The following is a 27,799-nucleotide window of genomic DNA, read 5'->3' on the forward strand; positions in this document are numbered from 1 at the left end:
ATGTATATTAATGTACTGAAGGTAAAATTGTTTCTTTTGAAAGAAAGTGTAACAGCAAGTTATAAGGGACTCAGAAGTGATTAATCACATGAAATAGCACTTTTCAATCAAAATAAAGGTTTATTTATAAAAGAGATATGTCAAACATCAAAATTTGTAAAATGCACATGGCTGTAAGACTCTTTTGGCCAGATTCTTATCATTATGTAATGGTACATAATGTTTACTGCATTACAAAGTACTAAATAACACACAGTAGTTTATCTGTATTCGAAATGCCTCAAAAAAGTCCAAATAATTATTTAAAGCGATATTCAAAATAATTATCAATTATATTGTGTTCATATACCGTATAAGACATCACCGCATTGAAAAATATCAAAAATCAAACAACTCTGCTTCTTTCTCCTTCCAGAAGGTGAAACTACGATCAATATATTTACAAATTTCATCATTACTAAAAATTGAGAAATCATTGCTTCCATCTCTGCTGAGATGTCCTCCATCAATTGGTATGGTATTCTCAATGATAACTTGCGGCACAACTTTAACCTCGGCACAAGAATCCTTTACAGATACCTTGAAAATCCCATTTTCTCTTTTCCCAAAGTATTGCATTTTGTTGTCCTCGAAACCATCTTTCCACTCGCGTCTCCCAGCTTCAATGTCCCTGAGGACGGCCCGGTGGAAGTCTCGGACTGTCTCCCAGGGAAAGTTCCCTATGTGGTCGAACACCTCAAAGCATAACAGGTGCCTCATCTTGCGCTCCTCAGCTGGGAGGTCCTGCTCGAGAATGTGAAAATAGCCGAGCATAAACAGGTCAAGGGTCAGGCTGTCATAAGCAACAGGAGCGCCGTCCACACGAGGAAGGAATTGCTCGGGCGAGTAGGTCACACGCTTCCTCTGAAGGCTCCGGATCTGTCGTGATGGGACACCTGAGGCGACGCGTTTCCAGTTCCCAATCATCTTGTCTATTGCGGTTCTTTGCCTGTAGAGATGATACAGTGATCTGGTTCCTGGCTTGGATACTGGAGATGTTATTCTTTCTCCTGTAAGAGTGCCAAGCTCTTGTTTTATCTTGGCTCGCATTGATATTGCATACGCAGACCTTTTCCAGTGGCTCAAAAAGAGGACAACGATACGCTCCTTCCGCAAGCAGGTGGTCTCCATCACTTTAGTTGCATCTTTGCCCGATGCCTGTTGGCATTTTATGGCACTGTCATTAACGTGATTTATGTCAGTGCTTTGGATTGTCCCCACAGACTGCATATTTCGATTTGTTGATGTAGACAGTTTTTGCTGCCTTGTGTCAGATGTGTTGTTTAAAAGGCCAGATAATGGGTAGATGTTTCCTATCTGACCTTCAAAGTTGGACCTCAAATTTCTCACAGATACTCCTGACTGCTGGATCTCCAGTTCCACCTTCTGCCTACGTCCTCTGATTGAACTTTGCCTCTCTGGCTGGTATGTGACCGATGCCAGACCCGTGTTACAGATCCCATCCTTGCCGTTCGTTTCTGAGAGGTTTGTCAGGAGCAGTGACATGCTCTTTACTATATTTGAGATCCGATTGTACCACACAGGAAGAGGTAGAGATTCCTCCATGTTTTGGAGCTGCTGGCACTGGGTGATATTAACGATAGGAGCAGGAAGGATGGCCCTAAGTTCCTCCGCCAGCCGGGCAAGCTCTAGTTCATAGGCCTGGCATCGTTTTTGAAGGGAAATTGTTTCAATCTGTCCCTCCAAGTAAACCAGGTCATCTTCAGTAAGCAGTTCTCCAAATGGGCCCAAAATTACATTGTGTACTTGGGAATACCTCCAACAGTCCACCTCAATATTTTTATCACTGTTGTCCTGTATCAGACGAAACAATTGTTATTGTTATATGACATTGTGTGTTATGGAAGTACATTTTGGCCATACAGTTTTATGTTGGAGGGGTTTAAGCAGTTTACTTTTCTGCAGGGGTTGTCTTTGTTCTGCAGTCGAGCCAGAAGCTTGCGCACCATAACCTGCCTCTTCCATTCAGCAATGGGCCTCCCCTTCTCATCATGGGTCGGGATCAGAGAATCAATGTCAGCAAGATTTGCTTCCAACTCTGCAAGTGGAAAAATTCCATTCTCTTCTTTCTGGAAACAGATTTATACAAACTCATATATATTATGATATCACTATACTGCCTCAGTTGCAAATAAATAAATTCAGTCAAAATAAAATGGCATTTGCAAACTATTTTACATTTGTACATTCAGACCTGAATGTAAATTTACCACTCCACTCTTGAAACACTGATCACACCCACTTTTGAGAAAGTTGAGGTCAAGTTCTAATCAAGTGCTAAACTTGTAAATGAAATAACTGATTTATTTCATATGATTTGTACAGTAAAATGTGCATCAGGGCAATAATTATAAGTTCAGGTTTGAAACTTGAAATTATATATTGGCAAGATTTTTAAGAGGTTGCATTTCCCTACATCAACCAATACAGTAAGTCCAAGCCTATACTGTAAATAGCCTACTTCTGCCACAGAATAAATATATATATATATATATATATATATATATATATATATATATATATATATATATATTCTGTGGCAGTTTCTCACACTTATGACTTTATTTTATATTTATATCTCAAAATTGTGAGTTACCATCCCGCAAATCTGACTTTTATCACTGAATTGCAAGTTTGTAACACACATTTATTTCTCGCAATTTCAAGTTTGTATCTCAATCTCTTTCCCCTTAGAATTCTGGCGGAAACAGGCTTTCAAATATATAGGTTACATCAGCTAAGTCAAATTATAAAGAAATTTGTTTTCTTTGGAATAATATGGACTGATGATGTGAGGACAATAAGACCTGAAAGATAAGAAAGTACATAGGGTAAATTGTGATTTCATGTTGACTTTTTCAATGTTAAGGCTAGCACATACATTTATTGTTTGTCCAGTGAAGACTGCTGTGATTCCTGCTTGTTTCAGTGACATCATGGACTTATGAGATAAAACCGCTTCCTCTTCCTCAAGCTGTTTCTTCATGTTAAATGAAGTTACAACTATAAACCAAAGACATAAAAAGAATTAACTTTAGAAATATATTTTCTTATAATGGATGTTGACCTTTTTGTCAATTAGAGGCCTGTAAAGGTCTGTAAAAACAAATGCAGGGTCATGCACTCTCACCTGTAGAGGCCACTTGCACATGTTGAATGGTTCCAGCTCCGGCTTTCTTAGCCTGTGAGGAGGCCGGTATTGCGGTTGAGGAATCCAGACATGCTAGAGAGGGCCGGGGCTGGGGAGGCACTTCATTCACTGGCTGCTAACAGCAAAACAGCCGAAACAATTAAGAACAAGTGTGTCTTGTCATGTTTGTTTATAATTAAAAATCATCACCTTGCTATTTTCCATCCGGCCACTATGTTCACTGGACTGATTCTTAATTTCCTGGTAGGGATTGGTTGTGTTAAACAAGGTCCTTTCCTCCTCTATTAGAACAATGTCTGAAGACTGCTGGAGCCAAGCAATACAAGAACAGTGTTTTTATGAATTAAAACTCAATTTCTTCACAGTATTCTGGTGCAAAATACAGGTCTTGAAGCACAATGTACATCTTGATCTGCCCCCCAGCGAGCGAAACAGGAGCTCAAACTGTTTAGCATAGCAGACCTCCCACTTAGTTAACAAAGGAAAACTGCCTATAGAGTTCAGTCATCTGATCGGATGGTTCAAATGACCCATACCTGCAATTGCAGTGATTGACTTCTCTTATGGCCATTAGCGAACTCTCTTCTTGCTTTTAAAGCTTGCTAAATTATTTTTTAACATTCATAATGTGCCATAGAGTTACATTACAGCAGCAGAAAATGAAGACATAACCCTTTCAATGCACTGTATACATGTATTCATACACCGTACAACATTTTGGCATCAGTAAGATTTTTTAAAAGAAATTAATACTTTTTTTTTTAGCAAAGATGCACTAAATTGATCAAAATTGACAGTAAAGTCATTTCTTAGGTTACAAAAGATTTTTATTCCAAATAAATCGGTTGTTTTGAATATTCTGTTCATCAAAAATAATCCTGAAAAACATGACCATGGTTTCCACAAAAATACACAACTGTTTTCAACAATGAAACTAATAATAAGAACTCTTTCCTGAGCATAAATGTTTTCATTACCTAATTATTTATGTACACCATAATAACAGGATGTTATTAGTCATGCTTTAATATAGTCTTTCTTGATAACATTCATGATATGCACAATATTTTCCCAAAGGCAGTTGTTTTGTAATCTGATATGGATTTTACAGTTTTAGAGAAGCATTACTGAGAACACCCAAGAAAAACTCTTATATGTTTGCTCAAACCAAGAAGCAATACATAGTTATTTTAAAGATATTTCAAAGATTATTTTCTTAACAGTATTATTTTCTATGAATGTGTAAAATCCTACACATTTAATTAATAGGTTTCACATAATAAAATATATAAAAGAGTAAAAGAATGTTTATAAAATCTGAAATAACACACCTTCACCGGTCAAGTCGTCACAAGTATAACAGCGGAGTGTAATGAGAGCATCAGTGCTTCAGCCATCCAGTGGCCAAATGCTTAAGGATCAACACACTATAAACAGTGAGCTCAGACAGGAGGTCTTCATAGTAAAGTATAAATAATTAAAGGGTGGGATTAGGTGAACCGTTGTTCTTTACAAGTTTAAAAGGCTAAAGGCTGCCACACGTTCCTCAGCACACGTTCCTTGCCATGCTTCACCAAAGCACAAGTGTGTGTTTCTCACTATTCTTTTTTTTTTCTTTACAGTCACTAAACACTATTTGCTGTTCTGAATGTCTTGTAATGAGGTAAAAGTATTACTTCAGTTCCACAAAAGGGCAAAGGCCAAAGAACAGGTCTTGATGGTGAATCGATACACAAACATGAACAGACAGTTCTAATCTCTATTGTGGTGTCACATTAGTATCTATCCGTAACTAATTTGCTGTCACAGGCACCTCAACCGACCGCAAGCAAAGAGGTCAACACACATCAGTTACACAGAGGATTAGATATGCAGGAGGAACGGATCAGGCAATTCTATCTAAGCATCAAATCACACCAACTCTATTCATTTGCAAGCAATTCAAGCAGGCTCTATTGTATTATTATATTACATTGCTATACTTACAGATTGTTTATTAAATATGGAAACATTTGTAAACAAATGTAAATTTTACTTTCAAATTTTTACAGTTTTAAATTTAATTCCCTTAATTGTCAGACAACTTATTCCATACTGTATATGTAATTAATAAATAATAATAAATTATTCAGCCCCCATTGCAAATCAGGTTTTTTTGCAAAATTTACAGACTTTCAACTGTTTGCAAAGAACAAATCAAACAAAAGCAATTGAAATAGCTCAACACAACAAATGTTTCAAATGGTTTCCCCAAATTCAACTGAAAATGCAACTTTTAATGACGTATGCAGTCTCAAAATGATTCAACCCCTTTATGGCAAGCATCTTTAGTACTAAGTAGAACACACTTTTGCTGTTATGACCTGCTGCAAACGAGATGTATAACCAGACACCAGCTGCTGGCAGTGTTTCTTAGGTATCTTAGCCCATTCCTCATTAATAGTCTTGGTTTGCATGCTGCAACCGCCACCTTCAAATCCCAGCAGAGATTTTAAAATGGGGTTCAAGTCAGTTGACTGTGATGGCCACTGTAGAATCTAGTTTTCTGCAACAAAGCCTTGGTGGAATTTGAAGTAGGCTTGGGATCATTGTCCTGTTGGAAGGTCAAATGACGCCCAAGTTGACGGCATGACGTTTTCTCCGAGGATTTCCTCACACTACAATGAATCCATCTAGCCTTCCACATGCTGCAGTTTTCCAGTGCCAGAGAATGCAAAGCAGCCGCAGAGCCTCACTGAGCCTCACCATGCTGAACTGAGGGCAGAGTGTTCTTATCAGCATATGCTTCCTTCTTCTTCCTCCAGACATACCGCTGATCCATCGAAAGTTCCAGTTTTGTTTCATCGCTCCACAGATAGAATCCTAAAACCTCTGAGGCTTATTTATGTGATTTTGAGCAAATTGGAGCCAACTTTTCTTGTGCTTTTGGGTCAGTAGTGGTTACGTCTTGGAGTTCTGGCATGCGTTTAGTAAGCGCCTTACTGTGCAGCTGAAACCTCAGTGTCTGTTGCCACCAAGTCTTACTGCAGGTCTTTACAGTCAATCGAGGAGGATTTTTCTGAATCTGCCTTCTCTGAAATCTGGTTGCGGCCGTTGATAGCTTCCTTTTTCTGCCCCATCCAGGTAGTGTAACCACTGTTCCTTTAAAGCAACACTATATAGTTTTTCAACCTTCAAAATATATTTCCAAGACCGTTGAGATGGTACATCGACTTACAATAGGTTGAATGACACGTCTGCCATAGCCTGACAGTGTCAGTATCGCTTTTACTGGCACTATGTAACTTCGGGGTTCGGGTAGTAACCCGAGCACAAAAAGAACTACAAAATTCGACTGCTTTACGGCATACGTCACTTCCCCCACCACCCCCCACTTCCTCAAATTCTGACGTGAGAGCCCAATTAGCGTTTGTTTGCCGTCTGTATGTTGTTGTCATGGCCGAAGCAGCAACTAAAACGAAGAAGGCAAAGGTTTTGTCGGAGGAGACTAGAAAGAGAAAAAGGGAGAGTGACAAAATAAAAGGCCGGACGAGGATCAATATTGGTCCAGCGTTCGCTCGCTGGCGTGAGCTAAAGGAGGAGGAGGGGTGCCCGACCGATGCTGACCTGGCCGTCATGCTGTTAAAGTAAATATATTGCTTGCATACTATCTCTATTTTTTTTTTTATCTCTACTTTGTTGTCTGCCATGTTACGGAATCTATCTGGTCCTCCATTTATCTTGATGATAGTCATGTTTGTTTATTTATTTTTCTGGCGAAAGTGTCTTGCCTCAGGCTATAATGCAAATCGATTTTTCAAATTTGCAGATTCATCTATGGTAGCTTGATATTATAATATTGACGATATATGGCTATTACCTACCACACAGACATTGAATTGAATTAGCATATCCATTATGTAAAACAGTAGTTAATAAGGTACTATAATGAAGCTGGCTTGTAAACATGAATGTTGATATATAGCCAATTAAAGCATATTGTGAAAAGACAGTATATGTTCAAATTTGTGATTTTCTATATCGGTTTTGTACTGTTATCAAGGTTGCTACGCGATCTTTAGGTGTTTATTTGTAAAAAAAATAAAACCCATGAAATTATATTAATATGACATGCTGAAATATATGCCAATGTACGTGGGATGAAGGCATTTCACATGCAACGCTGGCAGTCTGCCGAAGACGCGAGAACCCGCATTTCCCCTGATGTAACCATGACAGATTTTTCGACCGTAGTAGAAGACAATACTGTTTCCCAACTGTAGGGGGACCCCGAGAGCAAAAACTACACAGTGTTACTTTAAATTTGAACTTGCGAACTATGCTTCAAACAGTGTATCTATAGGAACATTTAGTGCCTTCGCTATCTTTTTGTATCCTGTTCCTTGTTTGTGAAGCGCGATGATATCTTCTTTTAACTTTTTTAATTATTCTTTTGACAGCCATATTTGTAACATGCAGCCAAGCATGACACTCAACAAACCTAGCCAGTTCAGATATTTCATGTGTTCTAGCTCAAGCACACCTTGTGCAACTAATGAAACTCTTGATTAGTTGCATCAGGTGTGCTTGAGACAACACCTGTTTTGAAGATTTGTGCTGTTGTGAGGGATTCTATTCAGGGGTTGATTAATTTAGAGACTGCAGAAGTCATTAAAAGTTGCATTTTCAGTTTGTGGAAACCACTTGAAACATTTGTTGTGTTAAGCTATTTCAATTACTTTTGTTTGATTTGTTCATTGCAAACATCTGAAAATCTGTAAATTCTGCCAATAAACCTGATTTGCAATGGGGGCTGAATAATTTTGATTACAACTGTATATATATATTATATTATATACATTTTTCAAATATTTTAATTTCATGCCAAATTAAACAAGGTTTTATTGGAGATTATATGCTGAGAAAAGTGTTTTACAAAGTGCTTTTTATAAATAAAAGATTTTTAGTGCCTTGTGCCAATATTGTGAGTGAATGTTTTGAATTATATTAGAATTAACCCGTCTATTTTGCATTATGTCTGCCCTTTTCTCCATTAGCTTTCTGTTGTAATAATTAAACCGATCTTATGTAATTATTCCTCCTGTAAACAATAATTATTATCAAGAACCCCACTGTGCTTCTCACACTTTCCTTTGGGGACACCCGTACACACTGAAGCCATGCCAGCATAAACAAACAAAACATCAGCACACAAACTGGTGAGAACGGCACTTCTCTCTCTCATTGGCTTTGTGATGGATTGACTGAGCATGAGCGACTCCAAACACACAGGAGTAAAATGCCCTCTGACAAAACCACTGACTGCGTTTATGAGCCTCTGTCTGACACCTGAGACTGAGGATCTTATATCGTCCTCACCCCTGGGGCTCTGGAGCTCATGCTGAGAGGGGCGTGAGTGATAGCTGATAGGTCCTTCATGCGCCAACCAGACAGTACTGAGTGTCTTGCTAATCAGCTTGTATCAGGCCATAACATTTTAATATGCCATCGTAGTTATGCTATCAAAAGAAAGGGTGACACTTGCATAGTTTCCACTTCATTTATGAACAAATGACGTATCTGATGCCCTTTTGCAAAAGAGTGACAAAGGAGGCGGAGCTGAAATATAAGTATTAAGTGAGTTATGTAGAGAGCATTGGTGTTTATGATACTAGCAGAAGTCTTGTTCATCGTTGAGTTCTCTCGGCTGGATTCTGACCTTTTGCCTATCACTCAAGTAATGGATGACATAAAATGTTCAGCTACACTCTAAATAATCAGTCTACAAATGCACAAAAAGGGACTAGGTAATTCAATCATTAGATTTCATGACACAAGAAACATTTTCCTTGAATTTTCCAATGACAACATTCTCCAAGAGAATAAATGCACACTTGTCAACACTTTTACTCTTAGAAGACTTGGATCAAATTATAATCAAATTATTGATGCCTCTGTTATTAAAGGATTAAAGGTATCTGTTTAGCCTTCTGAATAGGATGTTCCTGTGAAGAATATATTACCCCATATCTGATAAATAATGGAGAACTTCAGCAGGAATGAATCAGTTGGTCACAGTGTGGAGTTTAATAAATGCACTTTAATGTGTTCCTTGTCCTCAATTCTGTAGCATGACTCAGCCAATATGAGCTACTATTTCATTAGCTAAAATATATTCATGCTAGAGAAGTGGAGTGTTTGCCTGTAGGTGGCAGTAACAGTTTGCTATTACAAGGTGGAGCATTACCAAAACCCAGACCATCAGCTGTCATTTGCAGTATTAATGGGTGTAAAGCACTTGAGTGAATGTAATTAATATAAGTATAAAAATTAAATGAGGATTTTTTTCCAAGTGTGGAATATGACACAGCATCCATAATTTATCCTTAACTACAGTTCAGGTTTTATTCTGCATTGGTTTGATCAACAGTAATATTGTGAAATATTAATACAATTTGAAAGAACTGTTGTCTATTTTAATATATTTCAAAAAGTTACATTTATTCCTGTGATGGCAAAGCTGAATTTTAAGCATCATTACTCCAGTCTTCAGTGTCGCATGATCCTTCAAAAATCATGATGATTTGCTAATTTGATGCTCAAGAAACATTTCTTATTATTATCAGTGTTGAAAACACTTGTGATGCTTAATAATTTTGTGGAAGTCGTGATACATGTTTCAGGATTGTTTGATTTATAGAGTTCTGAACAGCATTTATTTTAAATAGAAATCTGCTGGAACATTATAAAGGTCTTTACTGTCACTTTTGATCAATTTAATATCTCCTTGCTGAATAAAAGCAATTTGAAAATTATTTTTTCAAATAAAATAAAAATAAAATCTTACTGACCCCCAAATATTTGAACATTAGTGTATACAGAATGAACTGTTTGAAAATGGACACAATTAACTATGTAAAACAACATCTCATCTAAAAATTTGCTTCCAGTTAAAGAAGTTAGAGGAAAGTACTAATTATCTTACATGAGCATCTGCATCACGGAGGAAGTTGGCACAATCATGATAGCCATTATATTCTGCCAGGTCCACTGCAGTAAACCCATCCGAATCTCTCTCCAGTGGACTGATGTGATTGTTCAGCAACACTCGGCAGCACTGAGTGAACGAGAGATTACAGCTGTCATTCAAAACCTTCAAACACTACTTAAACTGTGCAATCCTCAGAGTTGTCATGATAAGGATTTGTGATTGGAACTGAAGGAACTTTAACAGACACCTCCAGTTCTCCATTCTCCGCTGCATCATGCAGGGGGGTCCCACCCCAGAGGTCTTTCAGGACTTTCGCTCCCATCAGTAAGAGACGCTCCACGATGCGATGGTGACCCTCGCTAGCGGCGAAGTGCAGTGCTGTGGCTCCATCCTTGTCCTGACAGGACAGATTTAGATCCGTGAATGAGGCCTAAAGACCCAGACAGAGACAGAGTCAGTGATAACTCTTAGGCTACTCTCAAATATATTCAATAAATCCTGAGGGAAATCATGCCAAAGTGACTGAAGCAGCAGTAACTCACCAGCCAGACCACCAAGGCGTAGCGTCCCATCTGGGCAGCTGCATGCAACACACTCATGCCATCTTTGGCCTGCACAAGGACATTTGCACCACAGTCCTTCACCAGGTATTCAACCACATGCAGATGCCCCTCCTGACAGGCTAGATACAGTGGGGTGGCCCCAGTACCTGTCTGGCAATCCACACACCTGCACAAATACATTTTAGACTTTGCACCTAGACAAACATCATAATATAAATCTTTGATTAACTCTTTCCCCGTAAGCATTTAAAAAAAAAAAGTTGCCAGCAACCACCAGCGTTTTTGATAATTTTAAGAAAAATTGAATGGACCCCAGAATATTTTGTTGTATGCATATTTGAATATGCAATAAATCAGAAGAAAGAACAGAGCCAAGCTGCTTGTAAACAAAAATCTCTTTTTATTCTAGCTTCATGCATTGCATTCCTTTTTTATGTAAATATGTACGTAAATATTTCGTCATTTCTCGCGGGTTTTCAAGTAACCGAAAAACCTAGTTGCATTCTAGACGCTGGGATAAGTCTGTGGCAAACAGACTTATACTGCACGCATTATTATGCAATCATGGAAAAAAAAATTACAGTGTTTTTTTATATATAAAATAGACTCAAATTAACATTTCTTTTTTTTTTTTTTTTTTTTTTTGGGGGGGGGGGGGGGGGGGTACTTTTGGGTGCGTTGCCATATGGCAACATTGTGCGACAATGGAACAGCCTGATGCGTTTTCTCCCAAAATGACATGAAATTCATAGATGATTACAGACCTGTCTTTTAGAAATTAAATTGTTTTTATTATTTAAAATGTTTTCAAGAGCTTTGTGTACAAAATATGAAACTAATTTTCAAAGTATTATTTCAACAACATTTACAAAACATCTGACGCAAACTCATAAGAACTGTTCAAGTGAAACTACTCAATGTGAAACGATTATTTCAACAACATTTACAAAACATCTGACGCAAACTCATAAGAACTGTTCAAGTGAAACTACTCGATGTGAAACGCCTTAAAGCAGTTGTTCTCTCTGTTAAAGGTGGGGTATGTGATTTTCTTTTTTGACCATTTTTTCAAAATCACTTGAAATCCTATTCCTAACCCACTTACAGCCACTGAGTTAGAAGCACTGACATGAAAATTAAAAAAATTTAATCATCTGTGGAACGGGCAGGACTCGAAAAACTCGAAAAAACTCGAAAAACAGCCAATCATTTCCAAGACCACCTAGAATCATTGGACAGTAAGTGCGTCAATCAAACGGTCGTACCATACCCCCCTCCCCCATGCCCCTCTTCGAGTGGGTGGAGTCAGGGCCAGCGTTGGAGGAAAGAAGGTAGGACCTTTTGAGTTGTGTATTTTCAAAATCTGCCGGCCGTTTTGCAAATCACATACCCCACCTTTTAAGCAGAGGTGCACCTTGCACTTAGAGCAAACCCCTCTGACGATGCCCTTGCAGCCAGGATTCTTGCACCTTCCTTTTGGTGCACCCATCTCTGGCCAGTGATCAAAGCGGTCAAGACGGATATATATTTTACTTTTATACTTTACTTTTACTTTACTTTATAAATATATAAAAATATATATAAATATATGAGTAGAATACAACCATCCAACTATATCAGTGCATCCATACATTGTCATTCATACAAAGCTACTCTGCATTAGAATGGGCAAAATATTGTTCCATTACCGCACAATGTTGCCATATGGCAACACACCTATTTTATTAAATAAAAAGGTAATATAAGTATCAAAACAATGTGACAATGATAGAAATAAGATTAGAACTTACCCCAGATGCTTGATGTATTTTTTTATTCCGAAGAAATATGAAAAAAATGAGGAAAATCTTCACATATACACAAGCACTTTTTCAGCAGCTGGAGTCATCAAAAGTGTGTGAAAAGAATGACGTTGCAAGGGTGTGTGTAATGTCGTGATGTCATCAAAGCATATCATTGGTTACCACCAGGTTCTACAATGAATTTAAGATTAATCAGAGCTCATATTTATTTTCAAATTTCAAGAAATGTCCAAAGAAAGGGTATGTTGCCATATGGCAACACCGTGCAGTAGAGGGTTAAGTGTTTTCCACATATAGGCTACCATTAAGAGGTGCGTTTCCCAAAAGCATCTTTAGCCAGCTTTGGTCGCAAGTTCCGTCGTTATCAGCATAGTTCAACGAGTCAGTGTTTCCCGAAAACATTTCTAACGAACATTCGCAAACAACATCGCAAAGTTGTGTGGTTTGAACAACAGCGCTGTGGTTAGAAGCATAGTTTCTTGTTTGCCTGACATGTGGAGTTAAAAAATCCTTGTCTTGAGCAAAATAAGCAAGATGATATTCAGTGCAATCTGTATATTTTATTTAGAATAGGCTACATACAAATGTCATTTACGTCTTTTAGTTTGTCAAGAGATTTAAAGCACCGTTTTTGAATAGTGCGCATGTGGGAACGTGCTCTACCACGTATGAAGCCAATGATTTAATCTGGAAATAGAGCTAAATTACTCAGAAAATTTTTAAATAGCCCTCAGATGCGAAAATTTATTACAAAACATCTAGCATTAATTCGATCTCAACAGTTTCGTTAAAATAAGTTACTCCACCACCTTCGTGACATTAACGTGGTTGAACAACCAATTTGCGACAGTATGGTTTCGGGAAACAGTCGTGACTAGCTAATAGATTTCTTCAACGATGCAATGTAGGCCTACTATGTTAGCCTTAAAACTGCAGTGAACAAAGAGAGTATCAAAAATGCAGTTTGAAATCGCTGGTGTTTCTGACGTCACAAACTACCTTAACCAATCAGGTCAATGTGTGATTGTCAAGGAGTTGACATAAACTGCGTTTACATGGTTCAATCGGAATTGATTTTTTGAAATGCGCACACTGAACGAATATGCCGCTGTTCGCGCATAACTATTCTCCTTTATTGTTTTGTTTTTTTTAACAGCAGACTTAATATTTATCCGTCTCTGGTCATGATTTGGAGACGATGAGCATGAACCGTTTTGCCGTGCTGCTATTGACCACGCAGTAAAACCAAGCGCACAAAACCAGTCGTCCATGGATGATAATCTGAAACAAGCACTGGTGGGACGTTGTCCTGCTCCACTTCACAGACGCTGAGTGAAATGAGAATTTTTTAATGACGGAACACTCATTTATATTCACTTTATTCAACAGGAAGAACAGCTTGTTCCGCGCGTCATACATCATTACGCTATTTCAACGTCATTGCACATACACAGTCCTTTTAGTTTCGGTTTTCAATCCGATGAAGTGTTTACATGTTCTCTCGATCGGATTACAAAAGGAGTAAACCACCCCTTTCAATCGGATCGAGCTCAATCGGATCAATTAAGGCGTTTACATGAAGGTTTTTTAGTCCGATTGAGCCGTCAATCCGATTATAAGTGTCCATGTAAACGCAGCTAGTGACAGTAAAAGAAATGGACACAGCGATCCCATTGATTTCAACGGAGAAGACTGGAGCCCGATTATTGCACTTCCTGCCTGATGGCTGAGCGACTGCGCAGGCTCAAACTGAGCGTGACGACAGTCTGACAGTTGTAAATCTTCTAATAGCTGTGTCAAGACAAATCTGAATCACCTAATTCCTCAGTGGTGGAGACTAAGTAGGCTATACTAAATATTTGCTAAAATGTGAAAAATATATTTTTCAGAAAAACAATTATACTCTTTCTGAACACAGCGACTGGGCACTTTGTTTGGGATAGGCCTACATGCAATACACATAAGCGAATATGTGAATTGTTGAAATATTTTGTCCCGTGGCTTTTATGGACTCTCTATCTATGGGCTTCTCCCTTGACTTCATGCCTCTATGTCCCCCTGATTGCCTCATAGACAATAAAATATTGCCTGCGAGCTTCTCCTCCTGTCTGTACGGTAATGTCTCTATTGCGCGACAGAAAGTCGCGTGGTTATGACGCAGTCGTTAGCTTATTTTTACAAAAACGGCTTCTACGGGGCCATAACGTAAGATACAAAGTAATGGAGCCTTTTATACATTGTTGTGTTTCTTTCGAAATAAATAATGGACAAAAGAAGTCTTTGGACGCCTCAGATGTAAAGTTATTCGCTGTCAAAGTGACGCCAAAATGAATGGGAGTCAATGGAATGCTAACAGCAGGTGAAGTTCTGCTACAATGGCGGCTCCCGCGAGGCTTCAGTTTCCGGCTGATGGATTACACCAGGGAATAGGCTTGTTTGAGATGCGCCTTGCCTCGCCTGAAATGTAGTCGAGAGTAGGTGGCTGCAGTGAGAGGAGAGGAGGAGTGAAAAAAGCGCAGGCAAGCCGGACAGTTCTCACTTCTCACAGTGGATCTGACACCTGCGAGATCAATGATGGATATCGCGGGATTCACGGGATTCACGCTCGTGCACAGTGTTGCTAATAAACTGGATGTAATTTAAGTTCTTTTGCTTTTATATGAAAATAAATATAGGCTAATGAACAATACACCCAAAGTACTTATTATTTAATTCCATTCCAAATAAGTGTTTATCAATCATTTTTTCTTTAATACAGACATAGGCTATGTGTTTTTTTGTTTTTATAATAAAATGACATTGCATAACCCATAGAGATCGCACTGTCCGAGAGTTTGGGAATATTCACACATAACATATACACATAAAACATGATATCCGAGTTTTAAAATCAAACATTTTAAAAGAGAACAATACATCACGGTTGTTTAAACCAATCAACATTAAGCTGTGTCGTCAGAAAGTCGTTTCCCATCATGCCTTTGATCAGCTCAGTCGGTGGAGAGCAACTGCGCGCGACTGCAGAATCCGACACCTGCACCTTGCGCTCGCGAGAGCTTTTTGACACACGTCAGCATGACATCAGAGCAAGGCGGACCGCACTCAGACACATTTCTAACCGGCATGCATTGCGCACTGATCGCTGTTGATCGGTTCTGCGCAGATTGTGCCCATCTCAAACAAGCCTAATGTCTAATATGGGGAGAAGTTTCACTGGCAGTAAACTTCCGGGCAGTGTTGGGCAGTAACCCGTTACTAGTAACGCAGTTACTTTTGACAGTAACTCATACTGTAACGCACTACTTTTTAAATAAATTAACTCCTTTACCGTTACCATATGGTGCGTTGTCCGTTACTTTTTAAAATTAATTAATTTTGGCTGAAGTGTAGCCTACAGTCTAACCTGTTTGCAGCAGCGACGCATTATAGGATTGGTGGTAGGGTTGCTTGCCACCCGTCCCTTAAAATACGGAATTGTCCCGTATTTACAAGTAAAATGATGCGTCCCGTATCAAATCAATAAGGGAAGCGATTTGTCCCGTATTTTACATAAGGCCCACACATAGCCTAGTTGGATAAAAACATAAGGATTTACTATACTAGCAAATAGCCTATAAAGAAATACATTTCACAATAATGTTACATTATGATTAGAATCAAATGAATTTTTTCCATTTTCTAAGCTTAGAAATGGCACATTTATACGGGCTGAATTTATAGGCCTAAAATATTGTTTAGTAATTCTGTGAATTACACTGCGCAAACCAAAGTAATACTACCCACCGGATGAAGAAGGGTTGGCTCTCAGTCTCCACAGAACAAAATATTTATTTTATTTTATTTTATTTTATTTTTAGTGTTCGCATTTACGAGGAAGAAACAATGTTACGGACGTATGTGAGCGCTCTGAAAGCAGCACTAAAATATGCTTTAGAACTTTCACAGAGACATCAAACAGAAAGCACAAAACCTTTCTTTAAAGTGAATTTCGTTTTGTATTAATTGTATCTTAATTTTAATCAATGTTTCATCAACCAATTGCCTGGATTTAATAAATAAGAAGTAAATATAGCAGACGATAGATAATCACGAAATGGAGTCGCCAGCGTGAACTGGAGCTAGTCTCATAAATGAACCGAAACTCGGCGTATAAGGTAACCTACTTGCCTCACAGACATGTCTACTTTTAAACAGAACAATTCAAAACGAAAGAAAACAGACTACAGACTGCTCTCTGCTAATGTAATCCGTATGAAATGTGCATTTCTCTCTTACCCCTTTTCCACCAAAGCATTTTGAGAGCCGGTTCGGAGCCGGTGCCTACTCGCGAACCAGTTCTTTGTGTTTCGACAGCCAAAGAACCGGTTCTCGGCCAGGAAAATTGGTTCCAAAGCGGCACCAACTCTTTGCTGGACTAGAACCGTTCTTTTACCACGTCATGCTTACGTCGGGAGCTGGGGGCAGGGTTTAGATGTGTTCTAAACGTCTTCTGACCCCAATATAGGATCGCAAAGCCAGGAGAAACATTTAAAGAGCTCTTTTCCAAAACGCGATAAACGCCTTAAAAAAAAGTGTACTGAACTTATTCACTGCTCCATGAACGTTTCATGCCAAATCGCTATATTTCCTTGTTTAAAATGTACTGCAAGATGCAGTTTCTTTCCAAACCGCGATAAGCCCCGAACCTATTTTTAGCCTAAACGTGATATATAGGCTATCCTCTTGACTAATCAGAATTCGGTGAACGTTATGCAATCCAGCACGGCGACGAGTTGCCAATTTGTTTTTGTTTTTGTTTTGTTTAAAAGTAGAAATTTCAAGCTTTCTATAATTCTCAGGTGAGGCAAGTATCGCTGTGTTTCGGTTAATTTATTAGACGCGCTCCGGTTCATGCGCCTGCGACTCCGTGTCCTGTCTTGCTTCTTATTTATTAATCCAATCAATTTGTTGATGAAACATTGATTAAAATTAAGATACAATTTATGCAAAACGAAATTCACTTTAAAGAGAGGCTTTCTACTAAACAAAACTTAATAAGTGGTCAAAATCATATCTGACCCATTCCAAATGTTTTCCGATTTTCGAATAATAATAGAATAATACCCAGCGATCTTCGAATATTATTTTTGCTTGAAATGCCCATCCCTACTTTTGAATATCGTTATCATTATTCAATATTTTTAATAATACGTTTTTTCATGCTTATGTAGAGGACAAATTGGTCCTACTGTTACAGGTTTGACACTTTACTAAAAATGACTCTGAATGTATTACTAAATAACTTAATGACCGAATGACTATTAGCCTAAATGTGTTACTAAATTTAATTTATATTAATTTATAGTATGAGCCCCTGATTATATGTTTTAAGACAAACCATACATTTTTGGAAAAAAATGATGGATTTATAGTATTTTGAAAAAAAAGTTATGGATTTATAGCGTTTTGAAAAAAAAAATTAACATTGAATTTATCATAAACAATATTGTTGTTTGATTTAATAATCATTGTTCAACATGTTCAGACTGAGCCAAAAAAAAAAAACATTTTAACAGGATTAATTGAATATTCACAAAATGTGTGGGTCTAGGTAAAAAAATTAATTTTCCTGAACTATTGAAATGGATTTATAGCGTTTTGGAAAAGAGCTCATTTGCAGGAAGACGATGTAGTCCACCATTGTAATTGTTATGCTTGAAGTTGGCGCAACAAGCGTTTCTAGTATGGCGACGTAGGCTACACAGTGACGTAACGACGTCGTTCGCTCATTTCGCTGGCTCTCTAGTCCGTGGAAAAGCAAACAGGTTCTGTGAAGGTTCGCAAGTTGAACCAGTTCTGAACCAACTTTGAACCAGCACCAGTTCCGAACCAGTTCTTTTTTGGTGGAAAAGGGGTTAGTAACTAGCACAACACTGCTTCCGGGTTCTGAAATGGTTGCAGTTCCACCCTGGCTCCATATGAGAGCGCTCACAGGACGAGTGCAGAATGAATGGAGGTCTAATGAGCTATACCACTAAAAATCCACTTTTTTCAGGATATAATTTTTTGTCTAGTAATTTGAATGTTGTTTTCGAAAGGATATGCAACGAAATTACAGATTACTGGGTGTTAGATTTTTTAGAGTCACTTATTTGCTTTAAAAAGTATTTTAAAATGGCAATGACGTCATACACATCGTACGACCAGAGAACTGCTTTACGTCAATCCTTCAGTCACTTTGGTGCTTTCGCGATCTGCACTTTCTTTTCTCTCGAGGCATTGACCACACCGCTGACACAGGTTTATAGTCGAACTCTGGTGGAACTACAACCAAAATTTGGTACAATAGGGCTTAATAGGGAGTGGCCAGGCTTTGCTTTGATTGGGGGAGTCGATCTCTAAGCTGGTGTGAGTGAGTGGAGGCGGGGCTAATTTGCATATTTATAGAACCGTGTACGCCTATACTAAATGAGGCATGGGTGTAGAGTTACATTCAAGCTATTTTTAGGCATGAACAATTTTTTTCAAGGGAATTTTTTTTTAAATATGTAATTTTGGTGATCAAAGGTGAGTTTTAAGGGATAAAATTGACTACAGGGGGACAGGTGTCAGGTAAGCTATCATCACATACACTAATGTTCATCCTTTTAAATAAATCCAGTCCAATTCAGAAAATTCTATCTATACAAACCTTAAACTTTACAATCCAATTCACATATTCGCTTATGTGTATTGCATGTAGGCCTATCCCAAACAAAATGCCCAGTCGCTGTGTTCAGAAAGAGTATAATTGTTTTTCTGAAAAATATATTTTTCAAATTTTAGCAAATATTTAGTCTAGCCTATGAAGGGGGTGACTGAAGGGGGTGGATTGGAATCCACTGCTGCTTCACCTACTTAGTCTCCACCACTGACCATTCACCTTTGTAAGACGTAAAACGTGGGTAAATATCCGCATCACAACACAGCGAATAAAGTATGATAAAGATATTTGTGAACCTGAGAAAATAGTCAGATTCGGGCGTTTATATTCTTAATTGATCTGATTATTTCAGGTCTACACCGCCCCTTGCAATCCGATTGAAATTTCATTCAGAGCTCACATACAGATTATTTGGTTGCCTGTAAACGTATAGCTGTTAAGAGGTATACGCTCTATTGAATCATTAAGTAGAAGTTGGTGGTTGTGCAGATGTACAGTAAACACACAGTTGGCGTCATGTGGCAGGTAAGAGGCTCCTCATGTATTATAGACAGAGCCCAGATGGTGGGTTTGACATGTGTCAGATGACCTTTTCCAAGCCTCCCTGATAAGTAACAGTCCGTGCCAGCTCCGTTACAGCTCCTCTAAACTGCTGCCTTCATGTGTCATTGTTTAAGCATGATGACTCATAGTTTTGCCCATATGCAAAGATACACAAGTTATGTGGAGCATATAAAAGTAGTGATGAACTAAAATATATTTAAATAGTGACTCTATTTCCACTATATAAGAAAAACAATCATGCTTTGGTCAATCATAATTATGAAAGCTTATATGACATAAAAGGTTGAAATTTTGAGAAATTAAGTAATAAATACGAAATAAAAAGTCTAAATTATGAGATACTAAGTCAATTATGAAATAAAAAGTCAACATTAAAATACTAAGTCAATTATGAGATTAACATTAGACATTTTTATGACTGTTTATCTCATAATTTTCACTTTTTGTCATAATTGTTTTTTTGCCATAATTTTGACTCATAATTAACTTAGGCCTGGTTTCACAGACAGGGCTTGGATTAAGCCAGGATTAGGCCTTAATTCCGTTAGGACATTTAAGTAGCTTTTATAAACATTTATTTTAAAACATTACTGGTGTGAATCTTGATTTATATCTTGACAATATTTTAAGATATGTTAAAACAGCTCAAACATGCATTTTAGTCTAAAGCCTTGTCTGTGAAACCGGGGGTTAGTATGTCACAATTTTTACCTCATAAGTATGTCATAATTATGATTTACCAAAGAATGCCATTTTTTCCGAGCAGGCTTTTATATCTTTCTCATATGTGTGGATTTCAAATTTCTGATTCATTCAAATAAATCGGTTCATCCTAAACAGTTCTCTCTCATATACAGCGTTCAAAAGCTTGATTGATTTTAATGAATCAATTCATACTAAATGGTCCTTTCTCTGATACAGCATGTGAAAGTCTGATTCATTCTGGTGAATCAGTTTATTTAGTTAGTGTAAAGAAACCAATTAAATAACAATTAACCATTTGTTCTTTTTTTATTTATATGCTGCTGTTCTTTATCGGTTTCGACTCATTTATATGCATTATTTAATTCATATTCTTTTAATTTGTATTTATGTTTTGTTTGTTTTTTGTTCAATTTTGATGATATTTGTCCAAATTTTACTTGAAGAAAGCTGGTAACCAAACAATTTTGGTTACCATTGACTCCCATGAGGACAAAACAAAAACAACATTTTCAAAATATCTTCTTTTGTGTTCTGCAGACGAAAAGTCTGAAGGACATGAGGATCAGTAAAAGATGACAGAATTGCTTCAATGTAGTTGAAACACCTTTTGTTGGTAATTTATACCCAACTACATATTCAAAAGAGCAGTCTGCCAGTAGTTTAAAGATTTAAAATTACGAGAAGCTTCTGACAAGCTTGAGGTTCAAAGTACTGTACTAAAAGGTGAATTTTTCAGCCAGTCAGGGATGGCGTAACAGTCAGTGAGCCTCACCGTGGGGAGCTGGACATGAGCAGTTTGAGGGAGGTGAGATCTCCACTGGCTGCAGCGTAATGGACAGGTCGAGCTCCACAATCCGTCTGTGCCTCTGTACTGCCTCCCTCAAACAACAGCCACTGTACTGCCTCCGCATGGCCAAACCTCGCAGCCAGGTGCAGGCCCGTCGCTCCCTCGCCATCACGGTCCTTTAGGCCAAAACAAAGACAGGCCTCAGCATCCAATACCCAGTTTGAAGAGTTCTTAATTATGGGCATAGTAAGTAGCACATCACAATGACCTTTCAATACACTCATACGTCATTATACCATCAGTGATGTTAATAAAAGTGGTGCTTCTTTACTTCCATTCTACATCCATCATCAATGACCTGTGTGATTGACAGTAAAAGAAACTGACACAGCAGCCCATCCTCAAGAACGCCATCAATCCCGCTGTCAAATGTAATTTTTCTCTCAATATATCATGGCACTCACCTCAATCCCACACTTCTCCCATCTCAGCAGCCACTGCAGCTCCCGCACGTGCCCGGTGGCAGCAGCATCATGGGCGGCCGTAGCTCCATTTCTCGTACGGGTGTGGCAGGGGAAACAAGCTTCGTTTACCAGAAACTCCAGGCAGCTCAGCTGCCCGCAGCGGGCGGCGTGGTGGACAGGTGAAGCTCCCTGGGTGTCTGTGATGGCTGGACTGAGGCATCCGGACACATGCAGGGCCCTCAGAGCTTCCACATCCCCCTCACGAGCTGCCTGAATGGCCCTGTGGAGCACCATGCTAGACCTCAGCAAGTCGAAAACAAAAGTGGCAGGGGTCCTTGGGCTCTACCCAACTATCTCTCTCGCTCTCTCTAAAATGATACCTGAGCTTGCTGACAGATGTCCATGGGAGAGATGAAGGGGGTGGATAGCGCTGAGCCAGAAATGTAACGAGAGCCCTCATTTGAACATTTATATCTGCTTATATTCTCAGATACAATAACAAAGTAGGATGATGGGAGAAGATGCTCCGCTTAAGAACAATGTGCAATAATAAGTTTAGCATGTGCTTGGTGATGATGCATCATCCAGTGTGTTATTAAGGGAAATCAATAGAAAATGTTCTAATTTAGTTGTCATTGCACAACATGTAAAATTATTCAGAGCCGGGTACTTACCCCGCTATCTAGATGACAAGCAAAAGCAAAGCAGAATCCCAGTAAAAGAGCCTCATCTGAAAATTTGTTATTCAGGACTTAAATTAGCTATAAAACGTTATTCCATGAATTTTATACATATTTAATCACCTATATTTTAACTGGAGATAGGTCATAATAGCAACACTTTGAATTCAAATTGAATGAAATTCGAAGATGCCTGAAATGTATGTCGACTCATAGAATTTTTGAATAATAACCCCATTAATTACAATAAATATTAGATTAAAAAGTAGCGTAGCTATTAATTTTACAGTCCCGTTTCCCATACTAGTACTTATTATAGTAATTACAATAACTGGGTAATAACTAGGGACTAATCCTGAACCTACCCCTAAACATAACCTTTACCCATGTAGTTACCGGATATATTACCAGTATTTTATTAGGTAAGTACACTGTAAGTGCACTTACTGTAAAATAAAGAAGCCTAACCAAAAATAGTAACACTTGTAACAACATGCCACTCTGGGCCTTCTGGCATCAATAAAAGCATCAAGGCACGTCCAAATCTAATATACAGTCACTGTAAAAAGTGATCAGTTGACAACTTTGACAACAGTTGACAAAGTATTTGAAAAAATTAAGTTATTTGACCTTGACAATACCAGATAACTTTTTCAATTATGCATGAAGTTTATTTACTTAATAATTGTAAGGCAACGGGTTTCCTCACTTTTTTAAGTTGTCAACTGATCACTTTTTACAGTGTAGCATCACTTCTTTTTTCCTGATAGCTAGATTGATTTTTGAAGTCAGCATAGATGTATCATTCACTGCCTATGATATCCCACAATCCTGTGAGTTCCGATCTGTGACAGCTGAGCTAAAAAAATAAAGATGCCGTCTGAAAGTTACTGTTGGTGATCAGTTTGAGTGTAAATGTGTTTTTAAACACTTTTGATGTCTTTTATAGCCTGTCCGAAATCAGTTTCGTGAGGTACCTTTGTGCGCAAATGCTCCCAGCAAAGTAATTGTCTGATAAAGCAACAAGCCAACAAGTACTTTCAATCAAGTTTGATGTTTGGCCCTTAATAGTAGCAAAAAGTTTACTCTGCATCTAGACAAAAAAGAAGTCCAAACTCTTGCAACGTTGCGCATATTTCACATTTATTTCACACCAGACAAAGTGTTAAGTGTCCACAGACATTAGAAGACACAGGTCCAACACTCAAAGTTGAGCACTGAGTACACTACAGCCCATTCATTATGGTATAAAGTGGTTATCAGCCGTGTGCTAGACCACAGTTGGGTTTATATACAGAGAAAATCAACAAATATTGAAGCAATTACAGTAGCTACACTTAGTTTATATTGAGTTTCTCTTTTTTAAGTTTGGAATATTTGGATGGATGAAAGATGTTTATTCAAAATGATGCTCAGAAAGATGTGGTTCCATTGAGAGTGAAAGAGACACATTATCAACTACAAACCCTAAAAATCTTGTTTATCTGCAATATATATGTGTGCTGACAAAGTCCTGTTAAATGCTTCGTCATCAGGGCATCATGTAAATGCGAAACACTAAATGTTCATAGTCGACAGTGATCCTTCAAAGCGGTAAAATAATATGACTGAATCTATTATTTTTATGTAAATGCTACTCTTATACTGTATGGAGGTAAATGGAATACATTTGATACATTTCATTTAAAAGCTGAATAAATATGTACAGCATGCTATCATATACATAGCATAATCAAAGACAGGAATGGGTAAAAAAAAAACGTCAGGGCACTGGGAGGTATGACTGTCAACATATTGTCCAAAACGTAATCGTCTGTCTCTCATTTACACTTCAGATCCATAATGTAAGAGTCTATAAAGGCATACTTATACTTAAACTTCTCCTTAAGAAGAAACCGTTTTGAGAGGTGAAGACCAGAACCGCTCAAATCTCTTAGATAGATTCACAGCTGTTACATTTTATGCTCTTTGGGTTGGCTGACCCATTGCACAAAACATCAATCCTCATGAACAACATACTAAATGGCTGACTGACCAATAGCATGTGCCAAAACCAGACAAGAGATTTCTGAGTTCATCAGCAACGGCCTCTGGTAATACCTCTTTAAGATGTAGTTGTCATGACAGGAAACACGGCTTTTCTATACTTAGTATACACACATCTACATCGTACAAGGCAAAGGGTGGAGCAAGAATCAAAATAACACACACATTTCTAAAGCTGAGCTAAATAAAACTTTCTCTATATAGGGGATCACACAACTTTTAGTAAAATCTGAGTTTATAGACTTTCTGTTTTATGTTGTAACACTAAAACTGGATCTTCTCTTACAAGATGTCACCTCCCTAGGAAAACACCATGTAATAGGTTTGAATACAGATATTCTATTATAACATGTAAGACTGGGATGACCTAAACAAAACAGCTACAAATGAGGAACTATCCAATCAAGATTCAGTGTTTCTGAACATAAACCTGCATAATATTATTCGAAATTTGTGTTATAATGTGCACTGATGTATTTGCGTTCAGTGTATGAGAAACAGGAAATTTAGCAACACTGCTGTCTAATTTTGTGCGTAAAAATAAGCTGATGAAAAGCGAACATTAAAGAAGCTGATTCTCTTAGCAGCAGAGCTCTAGTGCAAATGAACCAAAACGAACCTGGTAAATAAAGCTCATTATCAAAAGTGCAAGGTGAAATTTTTTTTGTAGCACACTACAAAGAGTGACCTCATAATAAATTATGTTTATAAAACATACAATGCTTAATAAATAAGTAAACGTAAAGATGTAATGTAAAAAAGACATTACAGATGAAAGTAAAACAAACAAAACTTCTGTATGGTAGACATTTTGTACTTATGCGATGCTGATTTTTATCGAAATAACAGAGAATTGCCTCTTTTAGTCTAAAATCCATCTCAATTCTATCTTCTATCATCCACGACTTCAAAATAAGCACTGCATCTCTTCGAAAAGCACAATGATCACGGCAGAATGATCAAAAGCAAGAGGCAACTACTGAAGCCCAGGTAAAAGCACTTGACATTACTTTGAAGCAGCACATACAGAAACAGAGCATCGAGTCGAATTTACAAATGAACAAATGCAGTTAAGAGTAGGGCAGTGTCTATGATGCCGTTTTGCCATTCTAGCTTTTAGCTACTGTATGGTAGCGGGAAGTGCTAAATATATTTTAATGTTGTAAATGTACACTAAATAGGGCCTGAAACACACACAGAAACACACATTCTGTGAAGCCAAGCCCGCAGTCTATGGTTGGCACGGACAGACTGAGGGGAAATGCTGGGACGGGCAGGCAAGAGGCAGCTGTGATGACATGGGGAGAGGGCACTTATGATCACATGACCTAATTACATCACTAAGGCCTGATAGGCCTTTTTATGGTTTGAGCCAGAAAAAAAGAATTGATTTCACATCCTCATCTGTCCTGATTTTCTTCTGGAAAGCTTAGACCTGTGGGTAGAGAGAGAGAGATTAGGAGAAATTCAGCGATATCACTGACCATGACCACTTTACCCAAAAATGGGTAACAGGTCTGTTTTGACATCAAAGACCTTGTGTCTGTCTAAACTAACTGTTGGATGTCACTGACATTTTAGTGCAAATTCATCCGTCTTGGTAGAATTAGGGAATGCCAACACAGCAGTGTTGATTTAGTATTATTTAAAGTGCCCCTATTACGCTATTTTTGAGGTTCCTAATTTTGTTTCGGAGGTCTCTGACAATAAGTTTACATTCCTCCAAGGAAAACAAGAAAAAAAAAACTTTAATAATATACATTGCACAACACATCACCTTATTTCTCAGAGTCTGAAAACGGTTTGTTCGAAAATACTTAATGTTTAATGTAAAGTCTTGAAAATCCTAAAGCAAAATTAGTTGAGAAGCACTGATTTAAAGTGTTATATAAAATGAAAGAGAGACCATTATTGAAGGAAGACTTTATATGTGCTGTTGTGACTGTGCTAAAGGAAATGAAAATCACTGAATTTATTTTGAATACCTGATAGTTCCTGCCAGCAGTGGGTTGAATGCGTACAACCAGTCATGCATCTCTTTGTCATTGCCTGCTTGGAGGAGAATGCTGCGGTGCTCAGTGCATACTGAAAAAGTGTTAGGAGCCTGGAAACAAAACATCACATGGGTTAACAAAATCAGTTGACAAAAAGCTAGACAGTTTCCTCAGTAATCATGTGTATAATGTAATTGGAGGAGGAATCAATGGCTCTTACCCTCAGCATGGTCTGCTTATCTTCGCTGTACTCCACCTGAGCAGAGGACAGGTTGATGACGGCTCTCTCCACGCAGTCTCTCTCACTGCGGTACAGGTAGACGTAAGGCCGTCGCACCACAATGTACCGCTTCACCCAGCCACTGGTGTGTGGCTCAAGAAAGTGTAGATAGCCTTTCTTTGACACAATTGGGCTGCAATCATAGGAAAAATTATAACAAATTTATAACAAATGATTTGCAGGGCAATCAATAACATGATACATTAGGATGTTAAAAGTTAAGGACAGTGAGTTTTTCTACTTGCTGTAAATATATTTAATTGTCTTAAGTGCAACTTTAAAAGAACAGTTAGCACTAAAGTACGGTACATTTTAGTTACATATATTTCATTGTACAATTCAACAGTGGACTTTATACTATACGTCATACATAAGCAAAAGTTTCTGTTATCAGTAACATTGTAGAAATAATTTGCATGCATATTTTATTCATTTTGCAACTGAATATTACCTTATGTTACCTTGTCATTAAATTACTGAAAAGTAGTAAACACTGCTATACAAGTGTTTATTATACAACAGCAGAGAAAGTGTTGTCAACTTTCTCACTTCTGACAAATGTAATCAATCTCTCAATATTTTTTATAAAGTCATATAAACTTAGAACTATCATGTTTTTATTTTATTTTGTTACTAGAGCAAATGGGAGCACATAAGTTATATTTTTGACAACTTCCGCTTCTAAGCACCCTGGAAATGTGAAAAGGGTCATTTGGGACAATTAAAGAGATAAAATAAACAGCATTTGTCATATGATCTCAACAAGGCAGCCACTATGTAAAAAATGGTTTCCAGGCTACTGATACTGTATGACTCTCATGTGAGTGTACATCATTTTACTCATACGAGTACTACTTCTTATGTTGTTAGGGTTAGGGTTAGGTTAGATGTATTACACAGGCTTTGTTCAAACTTCGTACAAATCTGGTTTGTTTTTCTAATTGATCTTTAGGTCATTTTGCAAGTGATCAATTTGATTAATTTATACAGATAGTTATAAATTATACACCAGATTATTAGAAGGCAGCACATTATTAGCTGTTTGATAACA

The 27,799-nt window shown here is 37.8% G+C and overlaps 2 protein-coding genes across 28 annotated transcripts in view; both read right to left on the bottom strand.

Annotated features, from left to right (window-relative positions):
* Window positions 1-100: 100 nt before the first annotated feature.
* On the bottom strand, window positions 101-22,042 carry espnlb (espin like b). Its single transcript, XM_077226104.1, has 10 exons — window positions 21,749-22,042; window positions 21,270-21,460; window positions 10,724-10,910; window positions 10,429-10,611; window positions 10,176-10,307; window positions 3,401-3,514; window positions 3,191-3,323; window positions 2,942-3,063; window positions 1,956-2,129; window positions 101-1,854 (listed from the first exon to the last, which is right to left on the bottom strand). Exons 1-10 carry the CDS (start codon window positions 22,040-22,042, stop codon window positions 379-381), a joined length of 3,006 nt encoding a protein of 1,001 aa, XP_077082219.1. The 3' UTR covers window positions 101-378.
* Window positions 22,043-23,550: 1,508 nt separating this feature from the next.
* kif1ab (kinesin family member 1Ab) overlaps window positions 23,551-27,799 on the bottom strand; it is a 28,182-nt gene continuing 23,933 nt past the window's right edge. For all 27 annotated transcript variants that reach the window (XM_077226339.1, XM_077226304.1, XM_077226287.1 and 24 more), the window contains 3 exons: window positions 26,689-26,881; window positions 26,460-26,578; window positions 23,551-25,909 (listed from right to left, as the gene is read on the bottom strand). In XM_077226339.1, the coding sequence (XP_077082454.1) occupies window positions 25,867-25,909; window positions 26,460-26,578; window positions 26,689-26,881 (355 nt within the window). In that variant the 3' untranslated portion in view covers window positions 23,551-25,866. The remainder of the gene's footprint in view (window positions 25,910-26,459; window positions 26,579-26,688; window positions 26,882-27,799) is intronic.

Source organism: Siphateles boraxobius, unplaced genomic scaffold (genome assembly GCF_051911475.1).
Source record: "Siphateles boraxobius isolate OS27281-9 unplaced genomic scaffold, OSU_SipBor_1 1, whole genome shotgun sequence".
Classification (NCBI taxonomy): domain Eukaryota; kingdom Metazoa; phylum Chordata; class Actinopteri; order Cypriniformes; family Leuciscidae; genus Siphateles; species Siphateles boraxobius.

What these genes read in the sequence shown, in the direction of transcription:
- espnlb (XM_077226104.1), bottom strand. Translation starts at nt 22,042, where the DNA reads ATGGTGCTCCACAGGGCCATTCAGGCAGCTCGTGAGGGGGATGTGGAA. An exon ending in ACGCCTTGGTGGTCTGGCTG is followed by an intron (nt 10,612 to 10,723) that starts GTGAGTTACTGC and finishes CTGGGTCTTTAG; the next exon opens with GCCTCATTCACGGATCTAAA. An exon ending in TGTGCAAGTGGCCTCTACAG is followed by an intron (nt 3,064 to 3,190) that starts GTGAGAGTGCAT and finishes TTTGGTTTATAG; the next exon opens with TTGTAACTTCATTTAACATG.